Here is an 11,821-nt window from a genome sequence, read left to right on the forward strand (position 1 = left end):
AAATTTCACAGAAGTGGTTAAAGGGGGGTCGTAAGGTTGAAATCAGTAAAACTATCCACAACGGGTACATAGAAAAAAAAACCATAAACTTGTGTCATAAGTTTAAGTAAAAAGGAAGACTTAGAAACCTTTGGATGTCTCCAGTTTAGACGATGTCACTAACCTGAGAAACAGGTTCCAACTATAGAATCCTGCAGTGTGCTGGGCTCTCGCCATTTTTAGCTCTCATGACTGGTAGTAAAGTTTTCAATGTCGTTCTCATTTTATGCATGGAGAAATGGATTCTGGGAAATTGCGTAATTAGTTACGTGGCTAGAACTTCGAGTGGCTGGGGTGCAGATGCAAGTTTTACAGTCAATTGGTTCTCCCGTTCTGCTGTCCAGCCAATATTTCTCTCTACAGAGACAGGCAAAGCAGTAGACAAGAATGGTCCCTGTCACTCTTTTCTCCCCAGGTGAGGCTCCACCGCTGGAGCTCCCAGAAGCCTTTGTGCACCTTCGTGAGTTTGAGTGCTGTGATTAAGGCAGGGGAGGCGATGGTTCTGTTCCAGATGCCAGTGTCTAAGCTGCTGAAGAGGTGTAAAGAATGCACAAGGGACACCTGTGTGGTTTCCTTTTACCTCTCAACTGACAATGAACTCTTCAGTCCAACCAACTACCATTTCCTGTCCTCCCTGAAGGATGCCAAAGGGCTGGTCAAGGCCAACATCACTGTAAGTGTCTCTTGTCCAGGGTCGCAGTGGCCTGTGGGGTGTTTTCCTGGGCAATTGAGCTGTTTCCTGGTACTTTACCTCTTAGTACTGTTAGCCTGTGACCTGGGTCTTCTTCCTTTCTTCCTACTGGATGCTAAGACTGTCATTTTTATCTCTACGTCAGGATGTGTTTGTAATCAGTTTCTGCTACACTGTTCTGTCCTGTTACCTTTCCCTGGTAGGGCTGGAATGGCGGAGTGAGAGGTGACGCCTACATAGATGGCATCTCCACTGGGCTCTAGGCTCTGTTCTAGGCTGTTGCATAAGATCTGGCTATCCCGGAAGTGTCGTGATCTTGTTTTGCAAGTGAGATAATCAGTGCACAGAGGGTTAGGCAGCAAGTTCAGTGTCCCATGGCTCAGGGAGAACAGTGATTGAATCACTCTAGTTTGTCTCTAGAATAGTTCATTAACCACTCCTCTGTCTTTGATTCATTAAGCCCCTTAATCACCAACTCTTTTTATAATTGGCAAGGGGGGCGGAAAGGATAATCAGGACATTTTTTTTTTCATAATAATGTAGCTGATAAACTTGGCACCAGTCTAGTTGACTGAAAACCTTTCCGTCCTTTTCTCCCTCCACGTAAAAAATGGACAATGTTTTTCTAGAAACTTTCATTCTCTGTCTAGCCAAATTTAAACTTGTTACATAGTTTATTGAGATGTTTAATTGGCTTTAGAAAGGATAATATAAAAAGGCGTTGGGGCTGGAGAGATGGTTCAGTGGTTAAGAGCACTGACTGCTCTTCCAGAGGTCCTCAGTTCAAATCCCAGCAACCACATGGTGGCTCACAACCATCTGTAATGGGATCTGATGCCCTCTTCTGGTGTGTCTGAAGACAGCTGCAGTGTACTCATATAAATAAATAAATCTTTTAAAAGGCCTTTTTTTTTTCTTTTTCAAAAGAAGTTAAAACTATTGCAAATATGCGCTCTCTGGGACACCGAGATAGAACAGAGATAGGAAAGTCGCTATGCATTTATGTCAATTTCTATTTTTATTTTTCAAACCACAAGGCAAGAGACAACCTATGCTGTTTTAATGCAAAAATGTGCCCAAACGGCTTGTGTATTTGGTCCCCAGTGGGTGATGCAGTCGGGGAAGTTTAGGAAGTTCAGCCTTCTTGGACTCACTCCATTTCTAGCCTGCCCTCTATGCTTTGTGCTGTGTTCAAGGTGAGAGCCCTCAGCTTCTGTTGCTGCTGCCTGGCCTCTGCTCTGCTATTGTGGTATCTTAACACTCTGCAAGTACGAGCCCCAACAAACCCCTCCGGACGTTGCCCTGGTGTCCTATCACAGCAACAGAATGACTGGTGTACGGCCACAGTTAGCGAAGGCACCTAAGTAACGGTCACGTTCAAAATCTATCAGCTTGTGATGTTGAAATCAAAGCGGCTTGCTGTCATCGTCGGTGAGACGGCTCAATCGCTCAAGTGCTGGCAAACACGGGCGTCTGAGTTCGGTCCCTAGAAACCCAAGTAAAAAGCCAGTTGTGCAGCTCCTTTCTGTAGTCCTAGCATTGAGGAGGCAGAGACAGATTGGAGTCCTGGGCTTTGCTGGCCAGACAGTCTAGCTGAACTGGAGAGCTCTAGACTCAGAGATCCTGTCTCAAAAATAAATCAAATAAGGAACTTAAGAGGCTACTTGACCTTGACCCATGGTTCTCAGTATGCTTTCTTGTGAGCACGCGCGCAAACACACACACACACACACACACACACACACACACACACACACACCCCTAAAAGACTTAATTTTGTTTTTTAAAAATTCATTTATTTGTTTATTGTTTTAGCTAGACTTTCATTACTCATAATTGGGGTAAGATGGCAGAAGGCTTCTTGCTCTATTTCATTAGCGTATCAATGACCTCATCGTAATAATGTTGATTTGCAGTTATTGTTTAAGGGTACTTATTGTGTCTGTCCCTGTGAACCCAGAGTTCAAGGTCAAACCCCAGCTCTGCTACAAGGGTCACAACGATGTGACATCTTTCTCCAAAGTGGACATCGGAGAAAGCTAGGCCCTGGCGCCTCTTTTGGCCTTACAATAGTAGCCCAGCCCCCCCCCCCCCCCCCCGCCCTAGTGCCTCCTGGCCTGGGTCAGGTAAACCATATGATCTTCTTGCTTGTGTCTGAATTGGGGTCTTTACTGGAAGAGAAGGTGCCATGATTTCATTCCTGAGTTTAGGAGCTCTGTAGTTGTGTTCTGACGCTAGGTCCAGCCCTGATCCTTTGAAACAGTCACTTAAGCCACCAAAAGGACAAGTGCCCCTTTCTTGGGATTTTAGCTTCTCAGAGATGTTTTCCTTAATAATTGGCATTTAAGCACTCCCTTGGTTTGAGATGACAATTGGCAGTTTTCCACAGACTTAGATAATTTTCCAGATACTGGCGAGTGTCACAACTGCACAGAATACACGACGTCGGCTGTTCAGCCCACAGTGTTGGGAAACAGTTTTTATTAGACCCACGTAAATGTCTGCCTGACAGATGTAGACTGCAGCTCTCCCTCGTCCTTCATTTTGCTTACCTTCTTTATTTATTTTTTTAGGTCAGCATCTCTCAGAAGGGTGATCTATTTGTTTTTGATCTGAAATCGTCAACATCAGCCATCACTCCCTTTGTTTGGTTGGATGTAGGAAGCATCCCGGGGAGATTTAGTGACAACGGCTTCCTCATGATTAAGAAGGAGCTCTCGGTACTGTTTTACCCATGGAAGCCCACCAGCAAGAGTGAGCTGCAGCAGGCCTTCAGTGTCACCTCCCTGACAGATCTGTACTGAAGGGACGTGAGTTGTATTTTGGTGGACACTGGGGACGAAGGCTTTCTAGAGCACGGTTGGAGGAGAGGCAGCCTGAGGTAAAGCCAAGGACATATCCATGCCTGGGATCTTTGACTTCCAACTCCTCCAGTCTGAACAGTGACTACTACTAATCCAGGTGACATCCTTAGACAAGGTCTTGCCTGGGTTTTCTTGAATCTTGCAGGATTGTGGTTTTTGAGAACTTTGTTCCACAGCTAAAACACATCCAGAAGAGTTATAACACCTGATGACCTTTTGGGGAACCACTAGATTGTGACATGATGATACATGTCCAACCAAATGTGGGGGTTCTGAAGTAATGTAGGCCTTTCATAGCACCACGAATTCTACCCACTGAAGGTGAAGTGCGTGCCTACGATTGCCAGAGGAGATGGGAACTCAGATACTACAACAGATATTGCTTGATGGCAGCCATATTGATTATGGGTAGACAGAGGAGGGGCCTGAATGTTGTATTTGATTACCATCTCCATGAAGGATTCCCTTTTTCATATGGTTTGTCAATAACTCTTTTTATTTAAAGACCAAGAAAGTGATCTTTCTTTAAAAAGCAGTCTAGGTTGATTGTGCTGGTACCTTCCTATAGTTCCGGCACTCTGGGGGCAGAGGCAGGAGGATCACAAGTTCAAAGTTGGCCCTGACTACACTGTAGAATTTTTCACCTCTCTTGGTTCTGAGTGTTCTCGTGAGCTTTAGGCTTAACACTGATTCTAATGAACTCTCTAATCCAAAGGTAACGAGCTACATTTAAATTCATTGGCTCTGCTGGGGAAGTGGCAAAAAAAAATGTTAATAAGTAGCTATTTTGGGTACTGGTTTGTGGGCTTTTGGGTACAACTTTTATACTTTTCTATATATTTTAAATTATATGAAAAAACCATAAGGTTATGTAAATTGCATTGACAACTTGAAAGTTTATTTGCACTCTATTTAACCATTTAATAAACACTTCATTGCATACAAAGCTGCATTGAACATTCGTGTCTGCTTGACAAATGAGCGAAGTTGAAGACTATAAACCAAGATGACTGGAGAGCGTTCATAATTACTTAGCGGAATAGATCGGTGATGAGCATTTTATTAAAACTGAGACTCATTAACTAATGGATTTATTTTTAACACTGAGAACCTCTGGGCTGAGGAACTCTAAAGAAGATAAATACTGCAGGCTATTCAGTCTTCAGTACCCAAGAGCTTCCTCATTTTACAGACATGCACCAACATACTCTCACACACATGTAAGGCTTCTCAAGGAATACATCTTGCAAGGTGCTGAGGGCAAGGGAGCACTTTGCTTTTCATTAACTGGGTGAGTTCTCTGTGAGAAGCCTGTAACGTGGGCTTTGAAGTTGATAGGCTAGCAGCTATACACAATCCGTGTCCTGTGGGAGGTGTGTACCCAGCACAGCAGTGTAAAATTACTAAATTTTAAAGGTGTGGAAACAAATTCTGAGCTATTCACACTGCAAAATGCTACCTACTGAAGAAGAGTGTAGTTATCAGTACCAGAGAAAATAGGAGCTCTCTAGTCTAGGACTAGAAAGTTAAGAGTACTTGCTGCTTTTTCAGAGGACCAGAGTTAGAGGTTCTCAGTACCCATCTTTTTTTTTTTTCTTTTCTTTTTTTTCGGAGCTGGGAACCGAACCCAGGGCCTTGCACTTGCTAGGCAAGCGCTCCACCACTGAGCTAAATCCCGAACCCCTCTCAGTACCCGTCTTTAAACAGCAAGTAACTCCAGGTCAAAGGGATCTGATACCCTCTTCTGGCCTCTATGGGTACCTGCACACATATATAGCATGCATATACACACATGCGTATATGTTTAAAAAATTTGAGACTTTTTTTGAGGAACTTGTTGAATGGTTCTTCAGTGTGAGTTTGGCAGATGATAACATCTTGTCACAATGCTGGCCATACCTTGTAACGTTTACATTTGTTTATGCCCAAATTAATACCGCAACCTGAACGAAGTGCCTTAACTTCTGTGTTCTCTATTCCTGTGGTAAAATGGGTTCAGTGATCCCTCTTGTTTCATTTTTGCAGAATAAATGAAATAATTTAGCTCAACGGTGTGGCTGCAGAGACAACAGGGCTGCTGGCCACACTTCTCAGATTCAAGCCCACATTCTGAGGCTTTTTAACTGCAGGACCTTGGGCACTAACTTTAGTTTTCTTAGGCGGAACACAGTATTACTGTTAGGTAATGATAGTAGCTAGCCGTTCCTCAGAGAGCCTGTGCGCCATTTTGCCAGATGTTTTTGTCCTGTTTACTGTAGGAGATGGAGTCTTATGTGCCTACTCCTGGGTTTGCGTTTCTGAGTTCTTTCCTAAGTCTTGGTGGGCACAGTAGAGAGGTAGAAATGGCAGGATCAGGTCTTGCTGATACAACCTTGCAAAGTGTGTTCCAGAGAATGGGGTGGCAGGTCCCACGTCACAGAAGTGGATCTTCCCATTCCCAGACAGGGAACACTGCAACTAACTCTCCTTTCATTCACTGTAATTTTCCCCTCTTCCTTACTACTTGACTTTTCATCGTGAGACACTGTCACACCCGGAGAAGTCACTCAGAAAATAAGCAGTAAGATGCCATTCTCTGTAGGAATGAAGGTGAACTGGAGAGGGCAAGATATGTTTGCTAACTTCTTAAAGTGACAGAGACCTGAAACAGAGAGTTACCGGACTACCTTAGAATGTGAGGCATGCTCTCAGTTTAGGGAGGCGTGGGGAAGAGACTAGCATTGTTTGTATGGGAAATTCAGAGCATTTGACATCATTCCTGGGGTGATCTTTGACTAAATATAATTTTATCAGTGAGAATGCGAAACAAAAACCATTAGGCAGTAAGGATACTTTTACGACTGACTCCCTTTTATGTGTATGACTGTTTTGCTTGCATTTATCTATGTCCACTTCATGAGTGCCTGGAGCCATCAAAGACTTTCTAGGTTCTGTGACACTTGTGTGCACATGGTGCACACACACAAGCAAATATATAAATGGAAACAATGATTTTTTTTTAAAACAGAATTCCAGATCACTAGGCAGTACTCAGGTTACTCCCATCTGCAGTCAGCCCTTACGGCCACATCCTTCCAGTTACATCTGAGATTCCTGCTGCTACACACAGAGAGGGACACACTCTTGAAAGCCTATGAGTGAATCTGTAAATAGACATCCCAGGTAGGTGTGTCTGAGGTCTGGGAATGATGGGTACCACATAGTGCCTTTTCCCAAGGACCTTACAGACCTCTACAGGTGGTGGGTGGGGACATATCCCACTGCTCATATAATGGGTACGCTTCAGCCCTTGCTGCTTCTGCTACCTCCTCCAAGCCACACAGTCCTTCTGTGGAATTCCTTCCCTGGCTTGTGTCATCCAGGAATCAGGTGCACCCTGGGTAAAGGGTGAAGGGTGAAGGGTGAAGGGTGAAGGGTGAAGGGTGAAGGGTGAAGGGTGAAGGGTGAAGGGTGAAGGGTGAAGGGTGAGGGAAGATTGTGCTTCCAGTTGTCCCCACTGTCTCTGAGAACAGTAAAAAGACCCCATGCCCTTCCCCACACACTGCCTTGTATGCCTGAGCCTCCTCCAAGCCCTGTGTGCCCACGACATTAATCATTATTCTAATAGCCTTCTTACCCAAAAGGACAGTCTTCTTCAGTGTCCCCCCCTTGAGCCCCATTATCTGAAACTTTTCAGTAAGGCCGTCTTACCCAGCATTTTAGAAAAGATGTTTTTGGAAACATGATAAAATGGAAACATTTCAAATGAGTCTCTAAAGGTTTTCTTTGTAATTGATACCTGATGAAGACTACAGGATCGGCTGGTCAGCCGGGCTGGGCTCTGATATACAAGCAGAGGGTTAACCTGCCAAAACATCTTTGAGCCCTTGAGCAGGAGCCAAACGATAATGGGCTTTGCAGAAATAAGGACATTGTGTCATTGTCTCGTGTTTGATAAATATCCTTCCTCATGTTTGCAGACAAGGGTCACCATAAAGGGAAGTTTGCAATAATAATGCAGTTTGATTCCTTAGCCCTTTAATAAGATTTAGCACGATCTTTTGTTCTGTCTCATGCTGTGCACTGAGCAAATACCAAGTGATACCACACACACACATTACCCAGAGTTCTCGGGAAGGGGGGCATTTCTATTTGAAAACTGGCATTCATTCCTGCCTTGAACATACTTGAGAGCATCCTTTTATTATTCTGTCATTATTTATTATGGCCCTGGTAAAAAATTATTGGCTCCCGAGAGACAATGCATACATTCCCACAAGTTGGAACAGCTATTGCTGGAGAGCCGGCAAACAGCCAGAGCAGTGAGTGTCTGCTCTGAGAAGAGGCTGTGACCTCCAGGAACTGACTCATACTTTGTTACATCAAACATATTCCCCTTTGTCAGGGAGATGGTGTACAGTAAAGCATGTGATGTAAGTTGATATCTTGATAGGAGTTTTCTTGCCTGGTAAGGGAGTTCCCGGAGGGGCTGGGGAGATGGCTCAGTAGGTTGAGAGCACTCGTTCTTCCAGAAGACCTGGATTTTGATTCCCAGGGCCCACAGCAGCTCACAGTCATTTGTACTCTAACTGCCAAGGATCAGACACCCTCTTCTGACCTTGGGCACCAGGCATGCAGGTGGCAACAGTCATACAGGCAGGCAACACTCACACACAAAAAAAATATTCTTTTAAAGAGAGATACTGGATGTGAATCCTGCTACTGGGTGTGACTGGGAAACACCTATTTGAGGACTTGACACTTAAGACTGTTGATGAAACGGTGCTGACAGGCCGAGCGATGGTGTAGAGGCTGCTAAGTTAACACTCCACCCTCACTGTCAGGTCTTCTTACAGTACAACCAGAAAGGTCTCACTTGTTTAGTCCACTCGCAGTCAGGTCTGCGGATTTGACAGCCACAATCATCCTAATTGGCACAATTAAAGGAATCTAACATCAGACATACTGCGTACTTGTGTTTGAACACTGGGCCAACACTAGCAGATTTTGAGTCTTTCTGTGTCATGATTTCTCTATTTTCTGTGTGTGTGTGTGTGTGTGTGTGTGTGTGTGTGTGTGTGTGTGCATCCATGTGCGTGGAGGTCAATGCTGGATGTCTTCCTTGATCTCTCCATGACCAAGCCAGCTCAGTCAGTCAGCGGACTCGCAAGGGAGGGAGTGAGGATTGAAAAGGACCATTAGATGACACTATAACATGACTCTAGTCAGCGCTGAAGCTGAAGTGGGTTTAATTTTCTCCAGTCTGCTTTTATATCATTCTAGACACATACAAAGAATATCGTCAGTCCTAAGGCATAAGTAGAGTAGTAAGGACCAAACAAGGCATAAACCAAGGTCCCATGATTAAGGTATTCAGGGTCTTAACAAGGCCCCTCAAGGTACGAAGAACACATTTCTCAGTTGTACTCATCTTGAGCCTACTTCCTAGTCCTAGCCCAATGTCAATTTCCTGCCAAATTCCTAGAAGTGGCCCCAGAAGCTCTACACATCTCCACCTTAGATTTTTAAGACAGCATCTCTCTCTGAACCTGGAACTGACTGATTCCACAAGGCGAGCTGTAGCAAGGTCAGTGAGCTCTGAAATCTGCCTGCCTCAGCTGTCCCCACTCTGAGGTTAAAGGCATGTAGCACCGTGCTTGGCTTTTATGAGGGAGATGGAGATCCAAGGCAGATCCTCATGTGTGAGCACTGGAACTTTACCAACTGAGCCTCCTATGTCTGTGTCGGTGTCCTCTGTCTCTCTCTACGACTTAACCCACCCCATGTGGTAATCGTGAGAACTAAATGAGATGACAGATAGATAAAGATAGCACAAATACAGCAAATGTGTGCTATTATAATTACTATTATGATTATTATGATTCCTGCCCCCATAGGAAGGCGAGAGGACTTCTGGGTATCTGAATCTTGGCAGGCATCGGATGTAGCAATGAACAGTGTCACCAGGGATCCAGGGACAGTGGAGAGGAAGCAGTGAGCACCCGTCACCCTACCTTGCCTGGCTGTCCTGAAGACACTTATAGAAAGTTTGGGTAAAGGCCACAAAGGCCATTTGGTTAGCAGATGGGGCCAAAGAGTGCTCTGGAAATTTGAATGATCCGATAACGTTTAATAAGTGAGATTCCCTGCAAAATAACAGATTTATCTGTTTCCAATCCTTATGCTTATAGAAAAAAAAAAAAGAAAAGAAAAGCCTGTATTTGCTTGAAGTCACTTGTAGGTAATCTCATCTTATAATCACTCAAAATCATTTTTATATTAGATAAAATGATAGCATTTCAAATGGGAGGGCAGTTGGGCTTCCCCTCAACCATAGGATGCTGGGTCACTGGCTGGCTCCCCATGCCTATGTGTACTTCATTTAACTCCTCATGATTTACTCTTGAACCAGTCCCGTACCATCTGAGCTTTAATTTCCTTATAGACGTGGTCAAAAATAACAGGTGTTTCACAACATCGCTCTGAGATTAAGTGGGATCATTGTTCAGCACCGGCAGGGATGAGCTCATGGTAAATGTTGTCTTATGGTCTTATGGTTCTTGCTCCCCAAAAGACAGTGGGAACCATCGGGTGTGGGGAGTGAGTCTCTTGCTCAAATGAGAGTTGTTTGAAGCTTCCCCTCCAGAGGTGGGGGCGGGGCGGGGCGGGGCGGGGCGGGGCGGGGCGAGGGCGGTCCCAGTCTACCTGACCTGATGTGAAGAAAAAGAAAACAATATATTTCAAACCCACCCCCTCCGTTTTTTTCTTTTCTTTTCTTTTTTTTTTTTTTGGTATGTCTCTTGTCTGTTTTATCAAAAGAAAAACAAAAGAGCTACAAGAGCAGGGCTCTACATCTTCCCACAGAGGCTACTTACCTCCCATGCGCAGGAAAGGAGGCTGCTCAGAGGTGGCTGGCCAATGCCTGGGCCAAGGCTGGCTTTCAGCAAACTTCTGGAGGGAGGGTTCTGCACCCTTTTGCTCTAAGGGAGAGGGGAGGGTGAAGGAGAGCCCGGGGGGGGGGGGGGGGCTGGCTGATGGTGCCCTGAACTACACGCATGGGCAATGGTTTTCAAGAAGGAAAGGAGAAGTAGTGAGGGCCGATGAGTGGAAGATGTTGAGGAACCGAGGGAGAGAGAAGTGAGAGGGAGAGAGAAGAGAGGGAGAAAAGGAGAGAGAAATGAGAGACAGGGAGAGAAAGGGAAAGGAGGAATGTGACCAGAAGGGAGAGGAGAGAAAGAAAGGGGCAGAGGGTGGTAGGGAAGGGGAGGGGAGGGAGAGGAGAAAGAGGGAAGGAGCCTGCAGCTCTCTTAGCAGAGCTCTGGCTTCTGTCTATGCTCCTGGCAGACAGTGTGGAAACTGGGCCACAGGGTTCCAATACCAGAACTACTTCCTGCTCTGTCTTTCAATTTACTTCGTTTCTGTCCATCCTGCTATCCTGACAAACAGATAGCAGCTGAGTGATTTTTAAAGTGTGTGTGTGTGTAGTTCAGAGGAAAACTATGGGGCTGGCTCTCACTTTCCTTCTTTTTTGTGGGTTCTGGGGATCCAACTCAGCTTAGCAGGCTTGGGTGGCAGGCACACTTACAGGCTTCTGGCCCCGAGTGATTTCTAATTGAAGTTTATTTACCGTGACTCTGTGGAAACTTGACACCAACCTCTGGAAAAGATGGGGGAGAAGTTGGATGATTTATAAATTAAAAAAAAAAAGCCTCAGTAAACAAAAGAAAAGATGTGGCCATCAGCCGTGGCGGACAGCCTGGGGCATGGCCTGTGTGAAGGGCTGGCACTCAGCCTCCTTCTTGCTCCTCTTTTCCCTGTGCCTTTCAGAGACACAGTGGCGGCTGGCCCCCACGCTGTGTGCAAATGCTGTTCCCCAGCCAGTCACTATAGGCTTTTGGCTGGACGGTGGGGAAGGTAGGGACAAACAGCGACTATGACCTTCAAGGGATCAAAACCAGGATGGGACGAATTGTAGAGCTGCTTTGGCATAGATCTGAGTGGTTCACACACTTGGTGAGCTCACACTGCCCTCGCACCTGGGGAGGTAGTGGTGTTTCGTGTCTCAGTGATTGAAGGAGAGGTGCAGGGGCTGTGGAGTCCCAGGAAGAGAGTAGGAAGGGTCATTACTAGCTCTGGTGGCAAGGCCTGCCTAGGAGGCTGAAGTAAGGCTCTATAGAGGTGTCCTGTCCGGTCCTGTTGGCCACTCTGGGTGTTGGGAGACAGGGTTGTGCATTAATGTGAGTGGAGC

At 45.5% G+C, this 11,821-nt stretch overlaps 1 protein-coding gene across 2 annotated transcripts in view; it reads left to right on the forward strand.

The window, feature by feature from the left end:
* Manba (mannosidase beta) overlaps positions 1–4,540 on the forward strand; it is a 98,431-nt gene extending 93,891 nt beyond the window's left edge. For both annotated transcript variants that reach the window (NM_001031655.2, XM_087624964.1), the window contains 2 exon segments: positions 455–712; positions 3,304–4,540. In NM_001031655.2, coding sequence (NP_001026825.1) covers positions 455–712; positions 3,304–3,534 — 489 coding nt within the window. In that variant the 3' untranslated portion in view covers positions 3,535–4,540.
* The last annotated feature ends 7,281 nt before the right edge of the window (positions 4,541–11,821 follow it).

The sequence above is a fragment of the Rattus norvegicus genome, chromosome 2 (genome assembly GCF_021556685.1).
Source record: "Rattus norvegicus strain SHRSP/BbbUtx chromosome 2, alternate assembly SHRSP_T2T, whole genome shotgun sequence".
NCBI lineage: Eukaryota > Metazoa > Chordata > Mammalia > Rodentia > Muridae > Rattus > Rattus norvegicus.